This window comes from Amphiura filiformis, chromosome 15 (assembly GCF_039555335.1).
Source record: "Amphiura filiformis chromosome 15, Afil_fr2py, whole genome shotgun sequence".
Lineage (NCBI taxonomy): Eukaryota > Metazoa > Echinodermata > Ophiuroidea > Amphilepidida > Amphiuridae > Amphiura > Amphiura filiformis.
Window position 1 is genome coordinate 2,314,690 of NC_092642.1, and position 27,436 is coordinate 2,342,125.

Here is a 27,436-nt window from a genome sequence, read left to right on the forward strand (position 1 = left end):
GTGCTCTCATGTCCCACACAAAATACTGTCGAAACGCTCAAAACGCTCATTCCAGATCCCTTAACGAAAATAATTGGCTTGACAATATTCTAATTTGCAATTGACATTATCGTTGGTATTCTTAAACAGTAATATAATCCATAAAATGGGTCGATCCCCTGCATTTAGATTGAAAACTATGACTTGATTTTTTGTCATTTTGCCACTTGTACGTTGTCTTGCTAGAGACGCATATTCACACTTCAAACAGGTGTTGAAAGCTTCGGGCATATAACAAATATTCTTCACATTACACTGCCTACATAAATACAACAAGAGTTTTTAAAACGTGGATATTTTTGTTCGCTTTAAAAGGATGTCTCATTTTGTTACTTGATGAATGTAAACATAATAAATAGTATTTGTTGACAGAACCACTTAACTGTTTCTGGTTGTAAAACGGGACTTTGTTTGTTATCTATGATGCTCTAAAGAGACACGATCAATTAGGAATGTTACTGCTATAGTTTGTATTGTCTACGAAATAAATTTGTTTCGATAACTGACAGTAAACAGTAAAATTAATATATTATTATACATAAGAAGTGCTATCGACTGATTGGAACACACACACTAAAGAGACTTGGAGCATTTAAACAATAGTATTCCAAGCAGCCTTGTAGCCGATATAAACATATCACAAAAAGTAACTAACCCCCCTTAAATAATGACCATTATTCAAAAAACGGGCGATTGCATTACAATTCTGTAAAATGCTTTAGAAGCGGAATTTATTTCTGCACATTTTGACACCTTATGTGTAGTAATTGACTAAATATGACGTCACAGCGTACATTTAAATCAATATGAAAGTTGCAGTAAATTGTATTGATTTTGTATTCAGTATAATGGAAGGAAATCTGTATAATGATATATGAGTGTTTTTGTATTGTATGTAAGTGCAACTTTCAAATCTGGATCTCACTATATTAAATTGACCGGTGTTTTATTGTTTTCTGGGCTATTGTATCAAATGAGGTGTCAACATGCGCAAAAATAAATTCTGCTTCCAACGCATTTTACAGATTTGTAATACAAAAGCCCCTTTTTGAATAATGACCATTATTTTAGGGGGTTCAAGCTTTCGTTATCACCAGGATCCAAAACATTCTCATCTATAAGTGCACAGTTCTTTAACCCTAATACATTTGTACATTCTTTGAATGACCTTTAACAATTTGGGTACAAAAACTCTACAACTTGAGGTCAAATTTTGCGCTATGATTGTTTAATTGAGGTTATTGGACTCTGCCATTGGGATGAGGCAATAGTGGTCCATAGTGCATAATACGTCTTATTAGAACTTCTAATATACGTCACTATATAACAATATTCACATGTCATTATTTTTAATGTCAACTAAGTTTATTCCTGAACTATTTAGATCATGAGAGTTGACTTTCACTTTACTTCACAACGATGGGAAAAATAAAAACGTTTTCAGTAATAAATTCATTGGATAGATAAAAAATGACCCACCTCTTAAATTTAAAAACAGTCATATTATCCCAAAAAAAAAGTTTGTCCCGTTTTGGAAAACTTGACAAACTGGTTTGGTAAGTTTATAAATCCAAATATCGACTAACATATAAACAGACATATTTTAGATTAAATTTGTTTTTCCGCTTATATATCTGGAAGCAAACCTACCGTAATCAATTTTCTTCTTTTCATTTTACCGACCAGATACTTTCTATTTCTTTGATTACCAAATCCGATTGCTAGGTGAGAGTGAAGTGACATAGCACTGATAACTTATCTAGCAATCAGATATACCTTCGTCACATGTCTGAATAAATCACATAAGGAATTATATATTGAATACTTAAACATTGTTTTTGATTAATTCCAAATCACAAATTCAGCAGCCCGTCCTATTTTTAATAACATTTTCATATCTTTTAAAGTGGAATTTGCAATTTAGGTAGTAAGCAACCGATGGAATTTTTGTCATATACATGCATTATAAATAATCACCAAAATATAATGTTTAAAAGGGCCTCATCCCCCCCACGTTTCTCAAAAAAAGTTGAGATTTTTATACCACTGGATACGTCTGGCTACATAATGTTTATGTACCAAAAATGTCTTGCAGATTAATCCGTTTAGCAAAAATACAACAGTAGCCTATGGAGCAGTGTAATACACATAATCATGCATAACTTGCAAATGCAAAATCGGAATCAACTGATTTCGAAATCCTCCTTTAAAACATGTTTGAAGGATTTGTTTTACTAGAATTCATTTTTAAGTTAACAATATTTAAAAAACGAATTTTCAAAAGACCAACCTTCCATAGTAGTGAGTCAGCGACACTGTAACAACAACTTTTCTATTCTAAAATCGTTACGGTTACCTAGGAAATCAGCCAATATCAACTTAAAACCAGACAATGGAAATTGTGAAGAAACAAGATAGCTACAATCAGACACCATTGCGTCCTTAAAAAAATCAAATGTTCCCGTTTCAAAACGAGAATATGAAGTGCAATCTCTCCGAATTGGTTTAATGTATTCATAGAAACTATATACACCAGAATAAATGCACAAAATAGTGAAAAATACATACAGGGTTTTCTTTTCCCTCGCAGTAATATTCGTCATTGCTTTCTCCGAGAACACCAAGCACTAGTCACCACAGTTGTAACACGTGGGAGGATGGAAAGCTAGTTTGGGGGGTTGTTTTACATGTTTTAATGTTCTTAATATCTATTATATTAAAACGTCTCTTGCTGACTTTTTTTTTCGTTTTCAATCAACATGATCAAGGGAGTTGGTGAACATAATGTCGAATTATTAAAATACATTTGAATGAGAACCATAGAATACATTTGAATGATGACTTGTCTACATCATTGCCAGTTATAGATTGTGTGGAGAAACCTGCTTAGTTATTGCTCCCCCGACATATTAGTTATTATTAGAAGATGTTCTAAATAGTTATATCTATTTAACTACCATAGCAATAGATGAATACAATTTTGACTATATCGCCATGCACTACAGCGTTCACGCGGTACCGATGCGTTGAACCATAGATTTCAAAGAAAGGCTGATCACTCGCACCTTTAAGATTAGTATCTTGAAAAAGAGCGGTATTGTATTCAAGGTTGAATCTAAAGGAGAGGTACTGCTAGTGATAATGTTTGACGCGTTAATAGCATTGCAAAGAACGGTAAAGAATAGTAATTTATTTCTCTATCAACTTATATCTTTTGATTTTATTGTTTTCTTCCTCTTTTGTTTTCTAGGTGACATTCCGAGCTCTTCAACAGAGGACTCTTCGCTTATCAGTTTATGATGTTGATCGCTCCAAGCGACATAAACTTATTGGGCATGCGCTGTACCCGCTCAAGGACCTCGACTATGAAACTCATCAAAAGGTAGTCATGTGGTTGGACCTTGAAAAGGAATGTCAAGAGGTTAGTAAAGCCAAAGATATTCCATTTACAAAGCAAGGACTATGAAAACTGGATATGACATTAAGAATTATCATGTGTCATATTATTATTATGAATATGACCAATTATCTGTGCTGATCGTTTGAGGGCGCTGCGTCTATTACGCAAACGTACCAATGTACAAATTTTTTGTTGAAAAGTTGATGTAAAACGTCTGTTTAATCATTTTAAACAGAATGTTTTTAAGTGTTGACAAAATATTTTGCAAAAGGGTTTGCCCAAAATATTTTAAAATATGTTTTTTAAAACCTATTTTAAAAAACCTTTCAATGATCTTTACATAACACGATATATGTGATGCGATCAAGGAAAATCAGTCGGAACTCGGAAATATTAAATTTTTCAGTTTCTGATAGGATAGTAAAAAGCATTTACAAATCTGGATCTTACAGAAAACGCTATTGAAATTGAACCACCAGTTCCAAAGATAAGAGCAATTTAAGAGTTTCCAAAACAACAGAAATGTTTCCTTTGTATGCCAATATCTCAAAATCAATATGTCCGAGTTCCGACTGATTTTGCTTGATCGCATCACATATGAATGTGCTGGGTATTGCGTACACATTTTAATATATATAATTATTTCAAGTTAAGAATATGTCCTTGTGGTCATTATGATTACCTTGGTCAACATCGGACATTACTTTGGCTATACGATTATTTCATGAACTACTATAGGATCCACAACTTATAAGTTCCCCCTAAATACTTTTAAAAATAAATCGACAAATATTTGACAAAGTGCAAAAGTGTAAAAAGTTATGGGTAGCCGTATTTGTTTTACACATGTGGACCGTCACACGTCATTGCGTTCAGTCACAATGGTTCATAATTATATGTAAAAACGAGACCGTTTTAAACAGTGTTAAAAGTTGCATCTGAGTCAGCTCTCAAACAACACAGGCCAGGTCTATTCATGTCTTTGTTAAATAAAACATGACTGCTATGGACTCAGGTGCAACTTTTAAAACTGCCTCTTCTGCAATTTCCTTATGAGAAAACTTAAACTCCGACGCCTTTCGTTCGTTCTCTCTTTATTTATTTCTTTCGTTTCTTTCTTTCTATCCTTTCTTCTTTCTTTCTTTCTTTCATTCTTTCTTTCTTTCTTTCTTTTTTTCTTTCTTTCTTTCTTTCTTTTTCTTTCTTTTTTTTTTTTTTCTTTTTTTTTTCTTTCTTTCGTTCTTTCTTTCTTTTTTTTTTCTTTCTTTTTTCTTTCTTTCTTTTTTTTTTCTTTCTTTCTTTCTTTTTTCTTTCTTTCTTTCTTTCTTTCTTTCCTTCTTTCTTTCCTTCTTTCTTTCTTTCTTTCTTTCTTTCCTTTCTTATCTCATTTTTGCACAGAAGCAACAATCCTCTGACTTGGGCGATCTTCACTTTTCTATGTGCTATAACAACGGTTTGGAACGCTTAAATGTGGTGATTATTGAAGCAAAAGGTCTTAAATGTTTAGAAGGATTCGGAAATGTCGGTGAGTACTTATTGCGCTTGTTTCTAATGTACTTTTATGAACACTTATAAGAGGATATAATAACAAATAGGGCTTGATTTCCCTCTTTATATATACCCGTGTCTTAAGTTCAAATATGACTCTCCGTTGGAATATGCAGCAACCCAGTAACAGTTAAGTCTAGTACTAGGGCTGAGATCACTGCAATAGAAGAACTATTTGGCCCCCTGGATATGGCTTGCAGTTTGACGGCTTTACGTAGGTTCAGACCAGATCATTATGTTAACCCATCTAGCACAAAAATGTTCTCAACAACTTAATAAACGTATTATAAACATGTTTTTGGTTTTATTTTAAAAGTTTTAATAACATTCAAATATTGGGTAATAAAAACGTGTTTAAAACGTTTTATATGAAAAATGTTGTTAAAATGTTCTTGTAAAATATGTTTGGCAAACATTTTGCATAATATTTTGACAACTCTTTAATAACATTATGTTAAAATGTTTTGCATCTAGTTTTGAAAAAATTTTAAAAGATTATCAAATGTTTATACCCTTTATAACACGAAAATAAAACATTTTCCGTAAAACGTTTTGTGTTTGCGAGGGATTTATGTTCAAACTGACCTGCGACTAATGTAACAATGTTAAGCCATGAAGCCACAAAGAGTAACAAAAAGTCGGCGTACAAATAAGCATGCTGACCAATTTGATGTTCACGTTCAGCGTTTTAAGTCTTTTAAACTGCATTAAATGTAGATATGGTCCAAACAGATTATAACCATTTTAACCGACATTTGCCCTCTCTTTTCAAATTTACGACTATCCCTTTAACTAGCGGTAATACATTTTAGTGGTATAGCCTAAGGGAGTCGGATGATAGGAAATGGCGGGAAAGGTCAATTACTGATTGGAAGAGTGCATCCTTGTTAGCAACCTTACTAACGGATTAAAAACGGCGGTATTAATAGTTGTTGCGATTTGACGTGCCCTTATCTGTAAAACTACCACTTACGGGCGTCCTACCGGTGAAATCACTTTACAATCAGGATGTTTTGAAATAAAATGTAAGAAATAACAAATCCAAATGGAGGTGACCTATACCAATACGAAAATATGTTGTTTTCATTTCTAGTAGATTGTGTTTTAAATTGAGTAGAATAAAATAATTACTTGACTTTGTACTAAAAGATGGCTATAGCTAGAATTTTACGGATATTTTTAAGGATTTTACGATAAATTATTGTTGAATGCTATTTGTCCGATTTGAAATCGCTTCTGAGTAGGTTTTGTGCTTGTTTACTAAAGATAAAGAAATTAATAAAAGCATTGCTTATTATTATCTGTTGTTGTTGTTGTTGTTGTTGTTGTTGTTTTTGTTGTTTTTGTTGTTGTTCTAATTACCATCACTTACCATTGCCTTCACAGATAGCTACGCTAAAGTGGGCTTAATGAGCGCTGGTAAAATGATAAAAACCAAGAAGACGGAGATTCAAAAGAAGACCAGTAACCCAACGTTCAACGAATCATTCCATTTTAAAGTACCTAACGGAAATCTAGACACCATAAGTGTCTCAATTACTATGATGCAACACGCACAAGCAATTAAAGGTAGGTCTTAGAATTTACTATAGTTTCAAAATGTTTATAATGGATTATTTTTGTAGCGACTTTGTATGCTATAGTCATGGTAACTCTGGATACTATCCACAACTTTGGTGGTTATTTATTCACATTTTTGACCTGCTCTTACAAAACAGTGTAAAGTCGCAGCCAGTTGGTAGTTTCGAAACCTCAATGCTGCTGAGTTGATGTTCTTTCGAATGCCTCATTGTGCATGTTGTATCCTATTCACAACGTTCATAATACAGACCTGCAGAATGTCCCATTCAGAAAGACATACTGCTGCCCTGTGCAGGTATACATCAAATAAAGAACACCGGCTTAGCAGCCAGGGGAACTCGGCACTATCAAGTTGCGACTCTACGCTCATTTCGTGAGGTCGCATTTTTGTATTTGCATCCGGGTAAGCCAATGAGATCTAAATCAAAACAAATAACATGAAAATGTACTTATTTAGCTGTCGCCATCTTGGACATTGTTGGAGAATGGCCCAGGAAAATGCCTTTCGCAAATGTAATCTGGTTCAATGAATCTCTCGCAACATCGGCCGAAGTCAGGGTGTGATGATGGACGTAATTAATGAATCGAGAAAGCAGGTTTATTTCAGTTTTTTCTAATACGGAAAACAGGTTTATCGACTTAGGAAACCAAGTTTTGAAGCGTCCGGTTTCACGGTTTCATTCTTATCTTGAAACACAGCAGTTGACGGTGTGTTGTTTTTTGTTACAATTTGGCTTTTCAAATCGAAAACCTATATTCATCTTGGTGAATAAAAGAAAAATTTATCGTTTATGGTGTAATTAAACTACTACATAGATTTTGACATTTGCTTCTGCAAATCAAAATACCCCATCTAATACACCAAACAGCTCAAATTATTTGTTCCCTTTCCAATCTTTGAGAAGGCTTATTTTGATCCTAAATTATTAGCCGTAGTTTCCTTCTTCAAACCTTTCCATTTGCTTACATCAAAAAAAGTCCTCAACCATTACATATTAAATTGAAGACAGCTTTTTATCTGTTGTTTGTTATTTTTTAGTTTACATAGGTTATTCTTGTGTATCAAAGTAATGCACTTACGGTTGTCTATGTTCCATCCCCCTTTCATATCGCATGCATTATGAACATAATAAAAATGATAAGATAAAAGAATGATATGAAAGAAAAATCAGTAACAAAACAACAACGTATTGAATGGCATCTAAATTTAGTCATACTTTTTTTGCCTGCAGATTCCACTATAAATTCGCTGATGCTATTTAAAAACACGTATCTTCCTTCTACATCACATCAAGGTACTCACAAGCCTCGCGTTTATTTGACAACCAAATGTCCTTTGGTAGAATATGTCTTTTGCTTAAAGTCATCATAGAATAATGATAAATTATATATTTTATATATAAAATTGCAGGGACACACTGGTTAAGGTCTTTGCCTATGGTGCGAGAGATTCCGGTTTCAATTCCGCGCAGGACCAAAATAAAATCTTATCCGCTCTCCCCGTGGCTCATCTGGTAAAGGCGGGGCAGATGACCCATGATAAAAAGACCTCGTTACAGTCGGTTCCGATCAGGGTAATAAGCCCGATAGTTGGCTACACTTAACTGTCCTGTAAAAATTGCCCCGACCAGCTATCTTCGGCGACCCCCTTCGTTCACCAGGTCACTTGTGCCTGGCCGAAGTTTCGTCAGCGTTATCTCCTAGATTTCAGCTGTTAATGCCTAGATATGCTCGACATAAACAAAATAGCATAGTTGATGTGCTTCTAATACAAGCTGTATAAAATGATTAGCACATATTAGATTTGATATTTAATATAAAATGTATCTATTAATGACAAGATTGGTGGCGCTATTTAGATACTGGAAATTACTCTTTCAGCCATTCAATACAAATAATTCCTTTTATTTATTTATTTTTTTGATGAAATAAGTTTATAAAATTTCTTTGTTGCTTGTTTCACCTATTCCACCAGTTTCAATGGCAGTATTAATAACCTACCTCTTGCAAATTAAGAAATATGATTTTTGATAAATAGCGCCACCTATAGTTTACATTTACTTAATAATGAAGCCAATTCTATATACATCAAACAACCGTGATATATATATAACCATTAATAATAATAATAATAATAATAATAAACATTATGTTGCATTTTGATGTGGCAGTCTTGTCCATAAATCATCATCATTGGATGGGTACCAATCATTTTGATACATAATGTACATAGACAAGATAATAGATTACTCCTCATGATAATATTTTGATAAAATATTGCCTCCAACATGATTGTTATCATATGACGTTGACGCCCTGAAGTAAGGACAGATGCTCTACCCCGAGCTCAAGATGAAATCAAAATATTAAGTTGTAATTTTACCGGGCAATTTCCAAATACAAGAAGTAGAACTTCAACAAGCGAGATTGATTGTAATTAGTCATGATGCGCCAGGACGACTAGCTGTATAAGAGATCGGGGAATCAAAATAGGCAAGACTTGGGCTGTGTTCCCAAGTGATGTACACAGATATCGTATGCTATCGGTCAAGTGGTTGGACTAAAAGCACATTCAAAAAAGAAGGAAAAAAAGACTTCATTGCTAGGCTTCATCATCATTCTACTATCAACTAGGACTTACACATGTGGACGACCGTCACGTGTGTAGCCCTAAGTGCACTCCAATATGTAAATGATGTAAAGTGAAGACACTGTCTTATTTGTCTAGGGATGCTGCTTGCCAGAGAAATATCTCAGACACTTTTACCTGTGCTAAATACAAAACATTTGGTAGAGTGTTTACATGGACTTGCCCATATGCTCTAGGATATGAGAGATATATTTTACACACTTGTTGTTGACGTATCTTTTAGTGGGGAGTTATCAAGATTTGATTTATTTCCAGTGTCGTTGAAACTTCGTAAGATTGTGTTAGTAGATATTTCACCTTCAAATATTTTAAACTTTCGCATCATACTGACATCACGAACACCTGGTGTACGATCAGTGTCTTTGAAAAGAGCGGTGTTGTATTTAATCAGGTGATCAGTGCAGTCTATTTGTAGAACATAAATTAATCCTGTTACATCACTACTTCTACCGCGAATTGCAAAAATCGAGGTTTAACCATAAAACAGCTAAAGCTGTGCTGGGCTTAAGGTTACTGGTAATGGGAATGTACAATCTTTCAATATTTTAAACTAAAATTCCTCATTCTTTATTAATGTTATCCTTTCGACTGCATGTTAGTTGATAATGGTTCTTTCCATATATGTTCACAAGCACAAGATTTCATCATTTTCATGTCTTAGATCAGTGTCGAATTTAATTTTCGAGAATCAAACCAGACCAACTTGTGCTTAAAATAATGAATAGTTTATTTGGGCACTGGCGTCTTTAAGATGCAAAATGCCATATAATGAAGTTATATTTAAAAAATAACAGACACTGAATCTTCTTCTGTTTTGACAAATAATGCATTATGATTGACTTATTCGTTAAGCAGATTATAAAACAGCGTAACCAGGTAATCGAATCGGCATCGTTTTTCTGAGTTTGACACTTATTTCAATTCGAATCACACTTCCAATACAGACTTCATCTTCAATTACATCTCAACATGATTTTGTCACTAAGTGTTCCACAGAGGAGTCCTTATATTATTTGCTTGGTATGTACTGCTGAAAAAGGAGGGCTTGGGGAACGTTATTTTCAGAAAATTTACGGGTCTTGGGAGGAATAAGAAGTCAACAAGAACGATGAAGGGAGCGTAAGATGTAAATGGACCTTAACGTGTATTCATCAGCGCTATTTTCATAATGGCCTCATTGATTCTGGGAACGTACAGTTAACATAGTTAAGAAAGAAGACGGCACTTGTGAAATTAGTTGCTTAAAGTAAAGCCATGGAATTGGAGATACTTCTATAGAGTAGGGAGCAATCCAATGACGTCCTATAAATGAAATTGCTTTTGATAGGACCCCTCCCTCCTTCCATTCCTGTTGTAAGGGTAAACTATTACAAATTCAAACCCGAAACATCAATATATACAATAAAGTTTTTACTAACGTAATCGGACCTTTTGATCACTTCCCCCTCTCTAACGAAAGGACTTTCGTTCATTGGACGTCATCGAACATTTTTTTGTTCCCTAACATGGCTCATCGCAGGATATACACAATATTGTCAAAACGAACTTGGCAGTAAAGATTAACCATGTATTACGCAATCGAGTGTGGTTTTTGATGCATCATGGTACCTCCTGATGCTGACACGTTATGTGGTACCATTGCCTCCGCAAAATGTTGGCCATCATGGTCATTGACCCGGACAGCATCAGACGTTTGATCTCAGAATGATTGCAGTAAAAGCAAATTCCAAGTAAAACCCGAGGATTGGGTAACAAACGGTATTATAACTTTAAAACCTACACCTACCGGTCTGTTCAAATTAAATGATATGATGTCCTTTAATTAAACAAAATATAATTACATCACGTAGAGATTTTAATCCGTGTCATTTCCAGATAGGGCAGTTTCTTTACATTACAACATAAAGGGAGGCTGAAGGATGGTGTAACCTTAGAAAAACTTTCCAATGTTCAATGTTGTAGTCAATTTTGACTAATGCAGTAATGCAGTAAAAGCTTTACTAGACATGTCGATTCATTATATTTCCATTTGATATTTAAAAATCATCTTAATCATTATGTCCAGTCAAATTATTTACTTAATAATAGTTGCTAAAAAAAATGCAAATGCCAAGTTAAGAAAATTAACATGCTCAGGCAGTAATACATTGCGTTGAATAGCAGAATGCCTGCCTGCGTATGTCGAGTGGTGTCTTCGAACTGTGATGGTTGTCTTAATGTCAGGAGCCTCCAGTCCAGTGCCTTACCATTGGATGTCAATATTATGTTAGGGCATGACTTCCTGGTTTTCTACTCCCATGCTTTTGAATTCAGTGCACCGGGATTCAATAGCAGTAACCAACAAACCGTGTCCTCCTTTCTTTGGTATTGTCTCTAAGCTTTGGAAGATCTTCGTATAGCTCTCTGTTATGTGCTCTTTTCAGTGAATGGTATACGTATTGACAGTAGCAACTTGGTATGAGAGTCATCTAACTCTTCGCCAATTTGGTGGTCACTATCCATGCCCCACACCCATAAAACAGTACAGATTCCACTGTTGGTGTAAATATTAACGTTGTTTGAGTCTTAATGATGGAAGCGATAACATCCAGATCCAGTTCATTCTTGTACATACTCTTTTGGCTGCTGCTTTTCGAATTTTTACATCCTTTTCTGAGCTCAACATCCATGCCCTAAGTATTTGAAATCAGTGACCTGTTCAAGCTGTGTTCCATTCTTTGGCTAGACCTTTGTTGTTGCTAACTGTCATTAGCTTGGTTTTGCCAGCATTCACTCTCCAATTAATTTTTCCTTCTGATGTTGCCACTGTACTTAAGCTTAATCTGGTTCCTCTGACACTAACGCAATATCATCGGAAAAACGAAAGTCAGTGGCAACTTCTGGGACAATACACCTGTTTTTTCTGTGTCCTTTCCCTCTATAGTACAAGATAAACAATTTGAGGAAGAGTCGCCCTGCATATTAGCCAGGTGAAATCGCTTTTTGTTTTTGCGTACATTTTGCCAATGCCATCAGCAAGCAGCTAAGGAACCCCGTATATGCTTTCAGAATTTTCTGCATTTTACCTCTGTGGATGCATGGTATCAAAAGACTTTCAAAGGTCGATGGAGGTTATTATCGCTGTTAGGTTTATTGGCTTTGATCTTTCGATGAGTCTCCGTAAGGCAAAGATATGACTAACTGTGGGCTTACCAACTCGAAATCCATTTTGGCTGCCTCTCAGGTGTTCGTTATTTAAGGTCAGGTCTAATCCGAGCCGAATAGTCATTAAACAATAATTATTTATACTCATACTTGCGAAACATGATATATTTTCTTCCGTTTTTGAATATACAAGTCGTGTCAATTCATTTGTAACTCAGCCCAAAATATTTATTGCCGGTGCTAGTTTGGATCATTTTAATGGTTTATATTAAATATTAACAGAGAATATTTATAATGAAAGAAATAAGTAGACATATTACACGTAGCAAGGACCTCCCCGGTCGTTAGATAAGATATAGCTTGTCAAATGCGATCAACTGCCCTACTTTTGAATAATAAAAACTGAATGAGCAAAATTGATTGAAGGGTGTTTTATTTTAGTTGCACGGCATTCTGAGCATCTTCTATTTAAATGTCTGTAACTCAAGTATACTTAGATGGTAAAATGTTCGAGAACAAAGCAAAGTTAACATATATCATTACTACTTGAAATTGGAACACGATATAACTTTATCTCAAATCGATCAATATAATAGTCCTTGTTCTAATTCACTGTGTATTCAAATCAAGAAAAGATGGGACACGTGTGTGTCAGAACAGGCTGAAGAAGTTACCAACGCTAGTGTCATCTAATTTTATGTTTGTTGTATCTTGTGGATTTCCATTCCTTCATCAATCCACTTTCTTCTACAGGTGCAATTTGGTGCTTTCATTTGGATGGGTGTTTATAAACTCGGCATTTATGACTTTCTTAGCCGTCGGTAGGAAATAAGAATTGAAATCGGGCGACGTTGAACCATTTGATTATTGAGACAATCACAGCTTGACGATGAAAAATGTGGGCAACACTATTGAGAAAACACAGTGAAATCAGATCTGTCATCTAAAGTGTTGTCAACTGATGAGACCTAAATGGGTATTGACTTCCGTTAGCTTGATATTTCCCTTTGGAATAAGCTATCGATATTCCACAAGAGTAGCGGTAATTTAAAAGGTCCAAAACTCGTCTTGTTCAGGTACTTGTAGCTACTTGTCTTCTCCATCGCAACATATGAAGACTTGAGCGCAAGAAGACCGTAAGTCCACTTGGCCCCTCAACATGTATACACTAAAGTTACGCATATTTTCTTAGGGTTTTATAATGTTTAATACACGTTCCAGGGTGAAAACATCATGAAAGGTTGTGAAATATTTGTTTTGGCCCCTGAACATGTATAAAACATTACCATACTAAACTATACGCAACTTTAGTGTATACATGTTGAGGGGCCAAGTGGACATACGGTCTTCTTGCGCTCAGGTCTTCATATGGTTGTGAGTCGCAGACCCTCACTGCAATGACGGACACGTACCGGCCAACATGATCGACTAACATCACAGAAGCAATCAAAGGGGTTTCTTTTTTAAATTATATTAGAAAAAAAAAACATATTATACAGATCTCTACCAAAAGTTAACATTTTCATTTCAAGTAAGAACCACGAGAACTTAATTTAAAAGCTTATACAAAAACTGTCGTATACTGCAGTGTACAGAGCAATAACCGTGGCATTTAACCTACATATGAATTGACGACACGCCTATAATACCGGACTCTTTTTCTGCATCAAGTGCTCTATTACAGGGCATTTTGTTTTTCATCCCGATATGTTTTTCTAACCTAGATTGGAGAGCCATGACTGTAATACTATGTGGGGTTGGATCAATCTACGATCTTTTGGGCGTTACACTTTAGTCAATAAAAGCCGGTCATTGCAGTGCATACTGCATAAGATGGCTTATTTAAACCACGAAATAAATCTCCAAACCAAAGCTCTTTCTGGCTAACAGAACGTCGTATCATATACACTGTGGATTTAATTGTGCACGACCGAAGCTTTCTTTGGGTCGTGTTACTTTAAATAGTGAAACCAATTCGCGGCGTAAATGCACAAAAAATTAGAGTTAAAAATAAAGGCTATCCCAAACCTAACCCATGGTTTTATTTGCTGTCGGAAGGGAAATAAGAAAAATAAGTCGCTTGGTACTCCTGGGATTCGAACCTTGGTCCCGTCGCGTGCCAAGCACAAGATCACCGACTGGTAGCCACGGGGGTTCCGCTGGCCCGGCCAGCGTTTCCATGCATATATATGACTTAGGAAGATTGCGTCATGGCATCTTGTGTGATGCATGCATGTGCTTTTCCTAGTGAGATTTCAGAAGTTTTAGTATAGTTAGGGTTATAAATGCAGTTTTGTTTCGGGAAAGTAATATTTAACATAATACCAATCCTGTACCCACGTTACTGTAAGTGATGATCTTACCGTTTTTTCCTATTAAAGAAATCTTGGAACTATAAAAAGCGTATTGGTCTTGTTGCGGTTCTGTATTGAAAGCAATGATAAATTAACACGTTATTTTTCGGACAGTGTACAAATTGCTTTTCAAAAAAGTAGATTTTGACAACCTTACTACAGTTCTCAGTCGATCTTAGCCTGATCTAAATAAAACTAGAGCAATAATGGTCGAAGACTTAACATTATTTAGATTTAAACACAACATTGTATACCTATCTCGAAATTTGAAAGAGCACGACATAAACATCTCCAAAAAAGTAACTACCCCCCCCCTCCCTTTATATAATGGCCATTATTCAAAAAGGGACTATTGTATCACAAATCTGTAAAATGCGCTGGAAGCAGAATTTATTTCTGCGCATTTTGACACCTCGTTTGATACGAAAGCCCAGAAAACAATAAAACACCAATCGATTTAAAGTAGTTATGTCCAGATTTGAAAGTTGCACTTACATACAATACAGAAACACTCAGATATCATTACACATATTTCCTTCCATTATACTGAATACAAAATCAATACAATTTACTGCAACATTCAAATCTTGGGTTACATTGATTTAAATGTACGCTGTGACGTCAATATTTAGTCAATTGCTACAAATGAGGTGTCAAAATGTGCAACAATAAATTCTGCTTCCAACGCATTTTACATACTTGCAATACAATCGCCCGTTTTTGAATAATGGCCATTATTTAAGGGGGGTTAGTTACTTTTGTTGAGATGTTTATTCAATCAGCGAGAAATAAAGTGATTTATTACAACCCGCTTGATTTAAACTGCCTGCTTGTATAAAATCACCGTGAAAACCACCTGTGTATTGGAAGAAAGAGAGTGTAGAATATTGAATGATGTGTCTAATAGTTTGCTCGTGATGCTGTTTGTTTGTGTAAGGTGATTTTTTAAGGGACGTTAATTATTAATATTTCTTTTCTTCTCTTTTCTTTCTTTAATTTTAGGTGACAAACCCATCGGCAGGGTTCAGGTAGGAGGCTTTATGTACTCCCGAGGAAAAGAACTAGAGCACTGGAACGAGATGGCTAGCAATCCCAAAGACACGGTGGCTAACTGGCATTCATTAACGTGAAAACCATCTTATGATGATGTGTCTTTGTCTGTTATCTCTCTCCCGGAAGAACTGTTTGACCCGGAAGAACTGTTTGACCCGGTAGTGTTTGTCAACCGTGGTTGCATGCATGCATGACGTAGAAACACCGATGACGAAATGGATTGAACGAAACAAAATACCGAGCAATACGACGAGAATAAATTATGCCTGATATAGGAATGCATAATAAGCACGACGCAACTACATGAAAAACCCGGAATCATTTCAGGCAGATTTCTATCATGCGGAGATGTTGTCGCGCCCGTATGATCATCATTCATTGACGAAGAAACTCATTCAACTCGGCTATAGATGCATATGCAAATACATAGACCAACTGATAATAGTTTTAAAAAGGACTACGTTTTTCCTAGCAAACGGCTGGACATATATATCAACTGATCTACTGATCAATCAATCAATCAATCAATCAATCTGACTACCAATAATCGGTACGCTTTGGCTACATGTATAATATCAGATGTGACCGCGGACATTCTTGTGCCTCTATTAACTTGGGTATCTTTATTTAATTGCCATTAATTTGACGCCATGACTATTGTTCTTTCGATTGTTTAGTGAATTTTAACCCTCTCCACGCGGGTGTCGAGTGCAGACAACATGTCAAATATTTCAAACTTTTTCAAAAATTGTCAAAATTCACTGTTTCATTACCATATTTGGATAAAGCATGAAAAATGCATTCAAATGAGTACAAACAAGCCTAGTATTGGTTCACCATATCTTGAGACGGCCTATGTGATATTTGAAAATTTCGTCAGTTTGTCAACATTTAGCGTGTAAAGCATTAAGTATGTAGTAAGATATATGGATAGTGTTCTTGTCACTGCAATAACATATCAAAGCTAACACCAGTATTATGGAAATGTTGATCAAAATCCAATGTTGACACGGGAAAGCTATTCACGTGTCGACCAAGTAATGGTGTCAAATGAATATTTGAATATAATTATTTGTCAATGCATATTGATTAAAAAATACACCAAAATCTCACACTTAACCTATTTAAAAGTAGGCCGTAAGATGATGCCATTTTAATTTGGTTATGTTTTTCATCCTTACATTTACAACGAATAAATGAATAAATGTAAATGATATTTTGTCTGATTAAAACAAAAGGTGAGTTCAAGTACTTCAGAATGAATATGATCCAACAGACATTAACATCAGCAGCTTTGCAGCAGAAACATTCAGGAAATTTGAACTTGACATAGGTGCAATTTGCGACCGTGCCACGTAGGTATTAGCAGAAATGCTGGTTTTGGTTAATTAAATGTCTTTATCATAAACCCAAGTTTATCATGTTCTGAGCTAATATACACTGCAAAAAAAGTTGGGGGAAAATATATTTGGGCGACGTCATTTATACATTTGTTGTTTCAATAATATTCAACAAATGTGCAATTTATGACATTGATCGAAGTCCAACGTTGGGATATACATGATTGTTGAAAAATTGGGTGAAACGAAAGTTAGTTCTACAACATTGATAGATTGGATTTCCCCAACAGTTGATAGAGATATATATTTCCACAACGTTGGGTAAAATTTTCCCCAACTTTTTACAGTGTAAGAAAACAGAAACTATGACTTTTTATATATCTAGGCTTTTTACTAATGTATGTATGTATATTCTTTTTACAATCTTGAAAAAAAAGACTTTGAAAAAGGTATTCGTATTTGCGAATTGCACCACGCCACAAGCGCTATTTGAAAGAAATAAGCTGAAATAATATGTTTAAACAGCAATAATTTACAAGTATATCAACAACAAGTATTTGTTTTCAAGATTGTATAATCCGAAATCATTGGTACATTAATAATGAAAAATTACATTTTTTTAAACTTTTTTCGAAAAGCTTAGGAAAAACAAGAAAATATACAGATATATAACTACGTCGATTTGTTTACAATTCTCATGACGTACGTTCGACTATAACCTGCTACTACTTTTAAGGACGGATGTCATTAAATTGCTAATATGCCAATAAATAAGTGTAAAATTTACGTATCTCTGCCAACAAGTAAATGTCAGTGAAGGGATTGAAGACAAATAAAGAATTTAAAGCTCGTTATATTAATCAAAACATGGCAACAACACCTGTACAGTGTGCGACAAGAAGCGCTTTTCTTTGATCAATTGTGAGTTGGTGCAATTTATTATTGCTGTTTATTCAGTACAGAACTGTTAACATTAAAGGTGTAAGGTCCCCTTTGTTTTTATAAAGAAATGAATAAATCGTATTGGCATTTAACATGTAATACACAGTGCAGAGATGGATTTCTCTTAAGATAACAATTTTGATAGTTCGGAAATTTTGCTATTTTGGTGAATAACGAAATGTGGATATTATTTCTACTCTCTGACACATCCTTTTACCAAATAATCAATTAGATTTGTTTACATGAAATTTTATAAATGATATATATTGACAATCATCCTGATGAACCTGTTTACGGATCTCTGAAAGGAATTAAGTCGAGGACAATAACGAAAAGAATATGTTATGTAACCTCAATATTATTGTGTATCCTTGATCACGATATTGTCAAACTCATCTCAGCCAAAATAAACAAGTTCCTATATTTCTTTTATTCCTATTATGTTTATGAACGCACTTTAATTGGTCACATGCTTATCATATGCACATGGCGTGCTAAGTTAATGCAATATAAGCTAGGATCACGTGAAAGACATTAATTTTACTAGGCATATGCAAAGACTATGACGTATAGAGCTAACTGTTGCCACGGCTATTAATCTTAACCAGTAACAAAAATTAGAATATATTTTGATAGCAAATAAGTTTATCCTTTGTATAAACATGTTTTTGAGTATACTTTTGTTAATACAATCTCCATTTTGTTGAATATTGATTGCTAGCGTTTTGAAGTGTACATAAATATTTACTGTTTTTTAACAATTGTGTATAATGTATATATAAGGTATAATATAAATTCAGTAGATCTATTTAATCATTTTATATAATACATAAAGCATGAATTGATATGATTGTAGAAATATTTTGTCACAAATCGTAAATAAAATAGAAATAATGGTATATATACGGATTCAATTTAACTAAATAATTATTGTGGCGAACCCGGTAACCATAGAAGTCATAATACACATTGTATTATCAGTAGTCGGTTGTTAGGTATTTATAAAGGGATAATTTTGTGATCCACATCCTCATCTCTCCCCCTCCCCCACCACTTACTCCAGAAAAAGTTGATTATACCATCGGAAACCAAGGATTGTTTAAGTATTTGTGCAGACACTTTCTTGCAGATTCGGACGTTTGAGAAAGAAATCATCTAATTGATATTTTCTGGCTGTCGACAGACCAAAATTGGGCTATTCCAGGAAATAAATGCTCACCCCCTCTAGTGGTGATTTTTGGAAATCCATACTTTTAAAGTGTCCAAAGGCAAAAAAAATCCAGCAAAAAAGTAGCTCAAAATCAGAAATCCTTAATTTGAGAGCTCATTTTGGACATTTCTGTGATTTTTCCTTCATTAAAATTGGATTTCCAACCTTTTTCAAGAAAGCAGTCTTGGAAATCCAGATATTTCTTTGCTTGAAAAATTACTCCTCTATAGGGGGTGTGCACTATATTCTGGAATATGCCATTACAACAAGGTCCCTGCAAACACAAAAATGTTTTTAAAACGTTTTACTTATAACCCGACAATAAAGCTTGGGTGGTTCGTAATACATGCAATATGCGTATATCGCACATTCAATATCTGAATGGAGTGAAATTTTGGAACAAAGTGGATGAAAGAATCACAAAATGCCCCTTTAAGTTTATATGATATGATTATCTTCCTCCGTTTTGTCCCATCTCCAACATGGAAATTGTAAAACAAATGTTTAAATGCATCAACTTTGTTATAATGGTTTGTGTTACTTTACTTTAGTTGTTATAGGGCAAAATTTTAAAAGTCATACGGAAAACCAATATATTTTAACACAAATTAATTTTTATTATTGTTATTACAATTATTATTTTGTATGTCATGTTTGATTTGGTCAAATCAAGTTAGACTGAATTATAGGTTTATTTGCATATGAAGGCCTGAGCGCAAGAAGGCCGTAAGTCCACTTGGCCCCTCAACATGTATACACTAAAGTTGCGTATAGTTTCGTATAGTTTGGTAATGTTTTATACATGTTCAGGGGCCAAAACAATCTTTCACAATCGTTCATGATGTTTTCACCCTGGAACATGTATTAAACATTGTAAAACCCTAAGAAACTATACGCAAGTTTAGTGTATACATGTTGAGGGGCCAAGTGGACTTACGGTCTTCTTGCGCTCAGGTCTTCATATATCATTGTATTGTATCGTCCATGTGTTATAATCTATTTAGTGATTTTTTCACAGAGATGAATAGGTATTCGTACTTGAATCACATATGTGATGCGATCAAGCAAAATCAGTCGGAACTCGGAAATATTGATTTTGAGATATAGCCAAACAAAGGTAATATTGCTTTTTGTTTCCTGTTGTTTTGGAAACTCTTTAATTGCTCATATCTTTGGAACTGGTTGTTCAATTTCAATGGGGTTTTCTGCAAAAGGCAGCTTTGTAAATGCTTGTAACTATCATATGTGATGCGATCAAGCAAAATCAGTCGGAACTCAGCAATAATAAATTTTCAGTTTCTTACATGATAGTAAAACGCATTTACACAGCTGTATTTTGCAGAAAACCCCATTGCAATCGGACAACCAGTTCCAAAGATATGAGCAATTAAAGAGTTTCGAAAACACGAGGAAACAAAAGGAAATGTTGCCTTTGTTTGGCTATATCTCAAAATCAATATTTGCGAGTTCCGACTGATTTTGCTTGATCGCTTCACATATAAGAAAATCAAAATTTAATATTTCCGAGTTCCGAATTTCCTTGATATATGTTGGTTCATCGCAGTCTACTGTTTAATCATTATCTATTGTCATTATATATGATGTGTCATGTCAAAAGGAGACACTTTTGGGCAGGTTATTAATTTTGAGGTTTTTACATAATTATAGATAAATATTTTGCTCCACAACGCCGTGTTCCCCAACGTAATCGGACATTCCTAAGCGAAGATATTGAGTTCGTAAGTTATAGTATTATAAAATTGGAAATTGAGATATCGCCCTTTGAAAATATTATTGACAATGTTGAGAGTAGGAATTACCTTGAAAAATGTCTCAAAAAATACAAGATGCCAGTTATACTCCGGTCTGAAACTATCAGACAAAATTTTAAACATTAATAACATCACAAATTCACAACAAACCCAAATTGTGAAAAAATCACTCCTGGGCAGATTTTTGGCTATTTCTCCATCCTGCCCAAAAGTGTCTCCTTTTGACATGACACGTCACATATGTTTCATCACATTCACATCAATGAAATAATCATAAGAGAAAGTAACATAGACTATTATATCGTTTACATTATTTTACTAGAGCATAGTAAACCGATGATCATACTAACAACCATCAATAGCTCCCTCTTACGAGTAGTGAGATCAATTGTACCGTCAATTAATCATATACGTCGCCCTCTGCAGTTGCTTTACTTTAAAATTCATCAAAGAGTTATTTCCTTTCACACAAAGTCCCCAGATTGATAGCGTTATTCGTTTCTTGGCATAATTCATTTGGATAAAGCATACACGGTGCGCTCTTTTCGATACGGCAGCAACTCTTTCAATTAAAATGTAAAGAAGTTAATTAATCAAAGACACTGATTCTATGTTTTGACGACACTCTTAAATAGTATAGTATCGTCAATGATTTGCATTTTCAATTAGTTCATTTATAAGTATAGAATTTTAAAAGAAGTACTATAGGCTTTTGAATGTAAATATGAAAATAGTTAATTTTCTATAATTACCCAATTCTGAATTCAGGTTCAGTCGGTTATGCATATTAATATGCAAACTTATTTGTGCGTTACTTCATACATAGGCCTATTATATTATAAATAGATTAATTGTGAGTGTGTGAAATGGTGTTAACCACATAGAAATATTTTTGCATTTAAGCGCGGCTTATAAATATACATTTTTCTTGCTCGATATTAGATGTATTTTCGTTGCTTGATATTTTAACTATCATCCACTTCATCATCATTATCATCATCATCATCGTTATTGGTATTATTGTTATTATTATTATTATTACTATTATTATTATTGTTGTTATTATTAGTATTATTAGTATTATGTTATTATTATTATTAGTAGTATTATTATTACTTAATTGCGAGTTTACCGTTTCAGCGGATTCAGAAGTGGAAGAGTTTACAGTTATTGTACCTTTATTGTGAAGCTTGGCCAGTTTGACTCCATCCCACTTTTGATATAGTTATATCAAAGATCCTAAAAATATTTGGTTATATACAGTAAGACAAATATTTAAGGTACCAGTTGTCTTCATCCCTGTCTATCCTAAATAGAGACAAATATGTCACAATTAAAACAAGCAGCCAATACCTGTACTCTTTAGCTCTGATTTAAGACCTTATTTGGTGAAATTAGTTGAGAATTAAAGAAACGGTGACCTAAAACTAATGAAGAAACTAAATCAAAAGTTGCACTTTTGTGTTCTAGTCAAATGCACGACGCTAGGTTTGAAGTGGTAAGCAATGGAAGCACGGCGCTTGTTCTCTTGAAAGCGAACGCTTTGTATACAAATCAATAGGGCATGCTTTTTGGCTTTTTGGATCGTCGTGTCTTAATTTCATGAACAATTTCAACGAATGAGGTCTTAAATCCGAGCTAAAAGATGCTATTGGCTGTTAGTTCCAATTATGACATATCTGTCTTTGTTTAGGATATACAGAGGTGAACACAACTGGTACCTTAATTTTTGGCTTACTGTAGATCATTATTGAAGATGCACTTCAAAACGACGATAAAATTGTTGTAATTGTGTTCCTTTTAAGAGATGGAACTAGGTTATTGAGCAATACGATGAATGTGTCAAGATACACATCACTCAATGAGAATTAACAAAAGCCATAAGAACATTTATGATTTAATCCTTTATTTAAATATTTGTCTGTATTACAAAATGCATCGTCAATTTCAGATATTTGGGTTAATCCTTCATGTAAAGCCTAAGCTAATCCTAACCATAATCCTAACCCTAACCATAATTTCGTGTATAATTGCATGAAGGAATATTTTTCCTTTTAATGTACGCATATTTTAAAGGCTTTAATCGCATTTTCTCTTAAAAGTATGTATGACATCATTCAAAGTTTTTTGGTACGGTTCACATTTTTATAATGTCATGCGTGTCAATAAGACAATGTGGCTTTGAAAAGAGCCGTGACCTTTAAGATGCAGAGTCCAAATGCCGAACTATGCATATCAAATGGTGATGATGGATAAGTTTGCATGAGTTCAATGTCAAGCGAAACTATTTTCACACGTATCAGTCGTGAATATTGTGATTTAATCCCATTTAAGCTCTGTGTGCTTGGGGGCTTAAACCCCCGGGTTTCTTGCAAAAAAATCAGCCTGTGTTGAACACATTGCAGCCACTCCGCGCCCCGCTTATCACAATTATTTTAGAAGTTTAGGATCATTCATTGAATATTACATGTATTTCAAAGAGTGACATTATTCAATGAGTATCATTTAATACGTATTTTTCATTGTTAAATTGCACTTGAGGTTATGGTCATATTATTGAAAATATAAAGGATATAATTATAGAACATTTGTTCACATATGTGGTATTATTGAGCAAACCCCCCCCCCCCCTTAAAATCATTAATTTTTTTGTTATTGGCATAAAGGGAATATAGCATTGGATTTGCAATAAAGTGTGGGTGGTTAATTCCGTATCAGACATTGGATTACTCTAGCGCATCCAATAGAAGTATTAACCTACATTTCTTTATATAAATAATCTAATTACGACGAAGAAGGCATTTTCCTGATATAATTTTTTATATTTCATTTAATATGATGTAGTGTCACAGGTATAGAAATCTGTTCATATATATCCCACAATCATCACAATGCAGTTCGAGGCCGAGAACTCTTTACCTCCTCCAACGAGTTCGACTGTGTCGCATGTTCCGACACTCGAATGTGGACATCATAATATTGTTACCGGATGTAGCACTTGGAAATTGCATTGTGGGATGTATTAAAAATTATCGAAACATAAACAAGTAATAGTTTCTATGCCATAGTTCAAACAATTTGATATTTTGATATTAAGGATTTCTTCATAGATTAATTTGTATTAGCCTATTCATGGTCGGTTCCACTACCACGGAACTCAAAAATGGATAAGCATAGTTGCTTTTAAAATGCTGTGAGGGGTAGGCCTGAAGTTTCTAATATACATTTGTCAATAAGCTCTCATAAAATGAGCGTAAAGTCGCAAGTTGGTAGTTTCAAGAACTCCTACTGGGTTGGTGTTCTTTGTTTGACATGCACCTGTATATGTCCTTTGCGAATGCCTCAATGTACATGTTGTACCTTGTCCCCAAAGGACATACTACTGATGTACAGAATTTAGAAAGATAAACTACTGTCTTGTACCGGTTTGCATCAAATAAAGAACACCAACTCATCAGCCAGGAGATCTCGACACTACCAACTTGCGACAAAAACACCTCGGAGGTTTATCTGTCTCCTTTGTTATGCAATACAATTATTATATTGTCGGAAGGAATTTCGATCGAACTGATTTTCGGTACAAAAGTGCAAAATTGCAACCTCTCTGCAACTAATGTGAGAGATTGGGTGAAGGTGTTCTTAGTACTCCCCTCCTCCTGTATGTATTAAAACAGTCTTAAAAAGCTGATATTGAGCACTTAAGTGCAGTTATAGCGACATCTGTTGTTATATAATTCCGCACATAAAAACGTTTCGAAACTCTCTGAGGGGTGAATATTAAAAAGGTAAAAGTATGGAATGGGTGACGGGCTGTTTCTAAGTATGATTAGAGACAGTGTGTCACATTCATCATACTAACAAGCCATGTAGACTTATTAGCCCTGTAGGGCTCTTATAAATTAAACCATATCACAAGTCTTTACTATGGAGTTCACGTTCGTCGCTGTCGCTTCGCCGTGTTTGAAATGAGTGACGGGCTGTCTGTAATTAGCATTTTTAACTTGACAAACTTTGTGTAACCTATAAATGTATTATAACTGTTGCCAAACCATCCGACATTACTGCACTAAAGTGCTCAATATTAGTACTTTAAGATTGTTGCACAGTGTAATTAGTAGAGAGACTGGGTTGAGTTTGCACACAGATTTGCAAATTTGCGCCCACCTTTAATACAGGAGGGTTTGATTTAAATGGCCAAATGCACATAGGATTTTTATAGAATAAATAATGAATGTTGGCGAGGAAAATATGAGAATAGTTTTATACGTGTATGAAGTGCACGATGGAATGTTACATTAAACTTATGTACCACTATGCACGTTAAAAAATGGGGTATTCTTATCACATCACGTGACATCATCACAGCATAAATTGAGATATCGTCAACACACTGTGTTCCTGAAACACTAGGGTTAGGATTATGGTCGGGCTTAGTGCCCCACGATTTACGTTTATTTTGCCTTGTGCTCCAGGAGCGCTATATTACGTTGACGATATCTTACCGTTGCTAGGTGGCACTAATTACGGTGGAACTTTGACATTTCTTCGACGTAGATCACCTGCAATAGGGACGTAGAACATTAGTTTTCTGAGTGAAATTTGGTCAACTCCAAGATACAATTTAGCCATCTTACGAAAACTTTGAGGTGTTTCATTTACATTTTACACCGAAATTGAATGCAGGCAATCTCTATGCATATTTGTTTTAATATATTGATGACACGCCTCCGGATTCTCGTCAGAAAACATTAAAGTTGACCGTATTTTATACATATATAATGAAAAATGTGGAGGTAAAAGGTTCTATTTACCCAAAGAGAATATCAAAATGATTTCATGTTACATGGCCATCTTGTCTTGTACATTGGAATATTCATCGCACTCTACCAGCAAATTTACACTATCACTGAACCTGGTATTATATATCCTAAAATATTAACCAGAGTCAGGCCCGTACACAGGATATTTTTGCGCACCGTGCGGAATTTCCAAAAGTGTAGAACTCCGATCTCCAACGTTACCCTCTTAAGTGTGGGTGTCATTTTGAACAGTTTAACACGAAAAGAGCTCATTTTGTTAATTTTTCTTTCATTTTCATTTCATTTTCTTTAATGGACATTTTTACCCTGAAAAGTTGACTGCGTACGGACTCGACCAGCCAGAATCCTTAACCTAAACAACAACAAAGACGGGGTGCGAAGGATATTACAAAAGTATGGCCAACGTGAGGACCCAGTAAGGCCTATTTATTGACCATTGTTGACTGATCGTTGAGGATGATCAATCACTAAAATCTGATTTAATTTCTGTGTTTCCGTCTTTCTTGTAAACAGACTCATTAATTTGGTTCATATTAAAATAACACATAGTTACAGTGTAAATACAATAACTTATGTATACTGTCAATGTCAAGTGTAGACTGAGTGGGTGCCAATAAATATATTGTTTTGAAAATTGTCAATATGTAAAAAAAACAAAAGAATTATATAGAAAATACGGTATTAAATTGTAAAGATTGTCATAGACGTAATGTGCTGTATTTTGAAGAATGTATTTTTTAAAATATTTTCATGCCTGTATTAACACTATGTCAGGTAGACCTAAATGCATAAAGTAATAGACACTAGAATCCTTATTTTGGTGTTTGACGTCACGTAACCATGGTAACATAGACGGATAGGGCAGCAATTCCGTGTCATAATATAAGCAGCTTGATTGAATTGTTTTAAACTTCTTCATTTAATATATATTAATTGCTGTTATTCAGAAACGAACCATATTATTTAAGGTGTTTATTGAATTATGTGCATATACTTGTGCTTGATAAAAACCCACATATTTTAATTTTGTAGCGCTTATAAATGGTTATAAAGTAGAATATATATAGAGTCATATGCATACTTATTATCTATAGTTGAAGATGAAAAAAATAAAAACAACTATTTTATTTTAAATGGGGTCTTTGGAATTATTTTATTTAATTTGTTGTTCCGACTGAAACTTGTTTATTTGCAAATTAGAACAAATGTATTTGGCAAACTTATTTGCAAACTATGATGCAATTTTATCAGTTTCGCCATCGAGCAATGATTAAAGGAGGAAATAGGAAAAGTGATCATGCCCGGGAAATGAACCCAGGACCTCTGGTTTACGAGACCAGCACCTTAACCACTTGGCCACGGGAGCTTCATGATTAGGCAGACTGGGAATTCAACCTATAGCGGTCACTGAACCTTTAAATATACCTCCTTCGTGCAAGTCATCCCAATATGGCTCGGGCTTGACAAGCGTAAATAATGCCGGATTTACCATAGGTATTAAAACATCGCACTGTGTTCTGTCAGTGGCTTCTTGCCCGTCCTCTATGGAGGAAGTTGCAACCCCAGAGTAATTCCTTTCAGAT

At 34.5% G+C, this 27,436-nt stretch overlaps 1 protein-coding gene across 4 annotated transcripts in view; it reads left to right on the forward strand.

Moving 5' to 3' along the window:
- The window catches only part of LOC140171140 (synaptotagmin-15-like), a 189,056-nt gene extending 168,556 nt beyond the window's left edge, over positions 1–20,500 (forward strand). For 3 of the 4 annotated variants that reach the window (XM_072194324.1, XM_072194321.1, XM_072194323.1), the window contains 4 exons: positions 3,290–3,460; positions 4,838–4,964; positions 6,374–6,556; positions 15,719–20,500. In XM_072194324.1, coding sequence (XP_072050425.1) covers positions 3,290–3,460; positions 4,838–4,964; positions 6,374–6,556; positions 15,719–15,846 — 609 coding nt within the window. In that variant the 3' untranslated portion in view covers positions 15,847–20,500. The remainder of the gene's footprint in view (positions 1–3,289; positions 3,461–4,837; positions 4,965–6,373; positions 6,557–15,718) is intronic. The other variant, XM_072194322.1, reaches the window with a different exon arrangement.
- Positions 20,501–27,436: the final 6,936 nt, after the last annotated feature.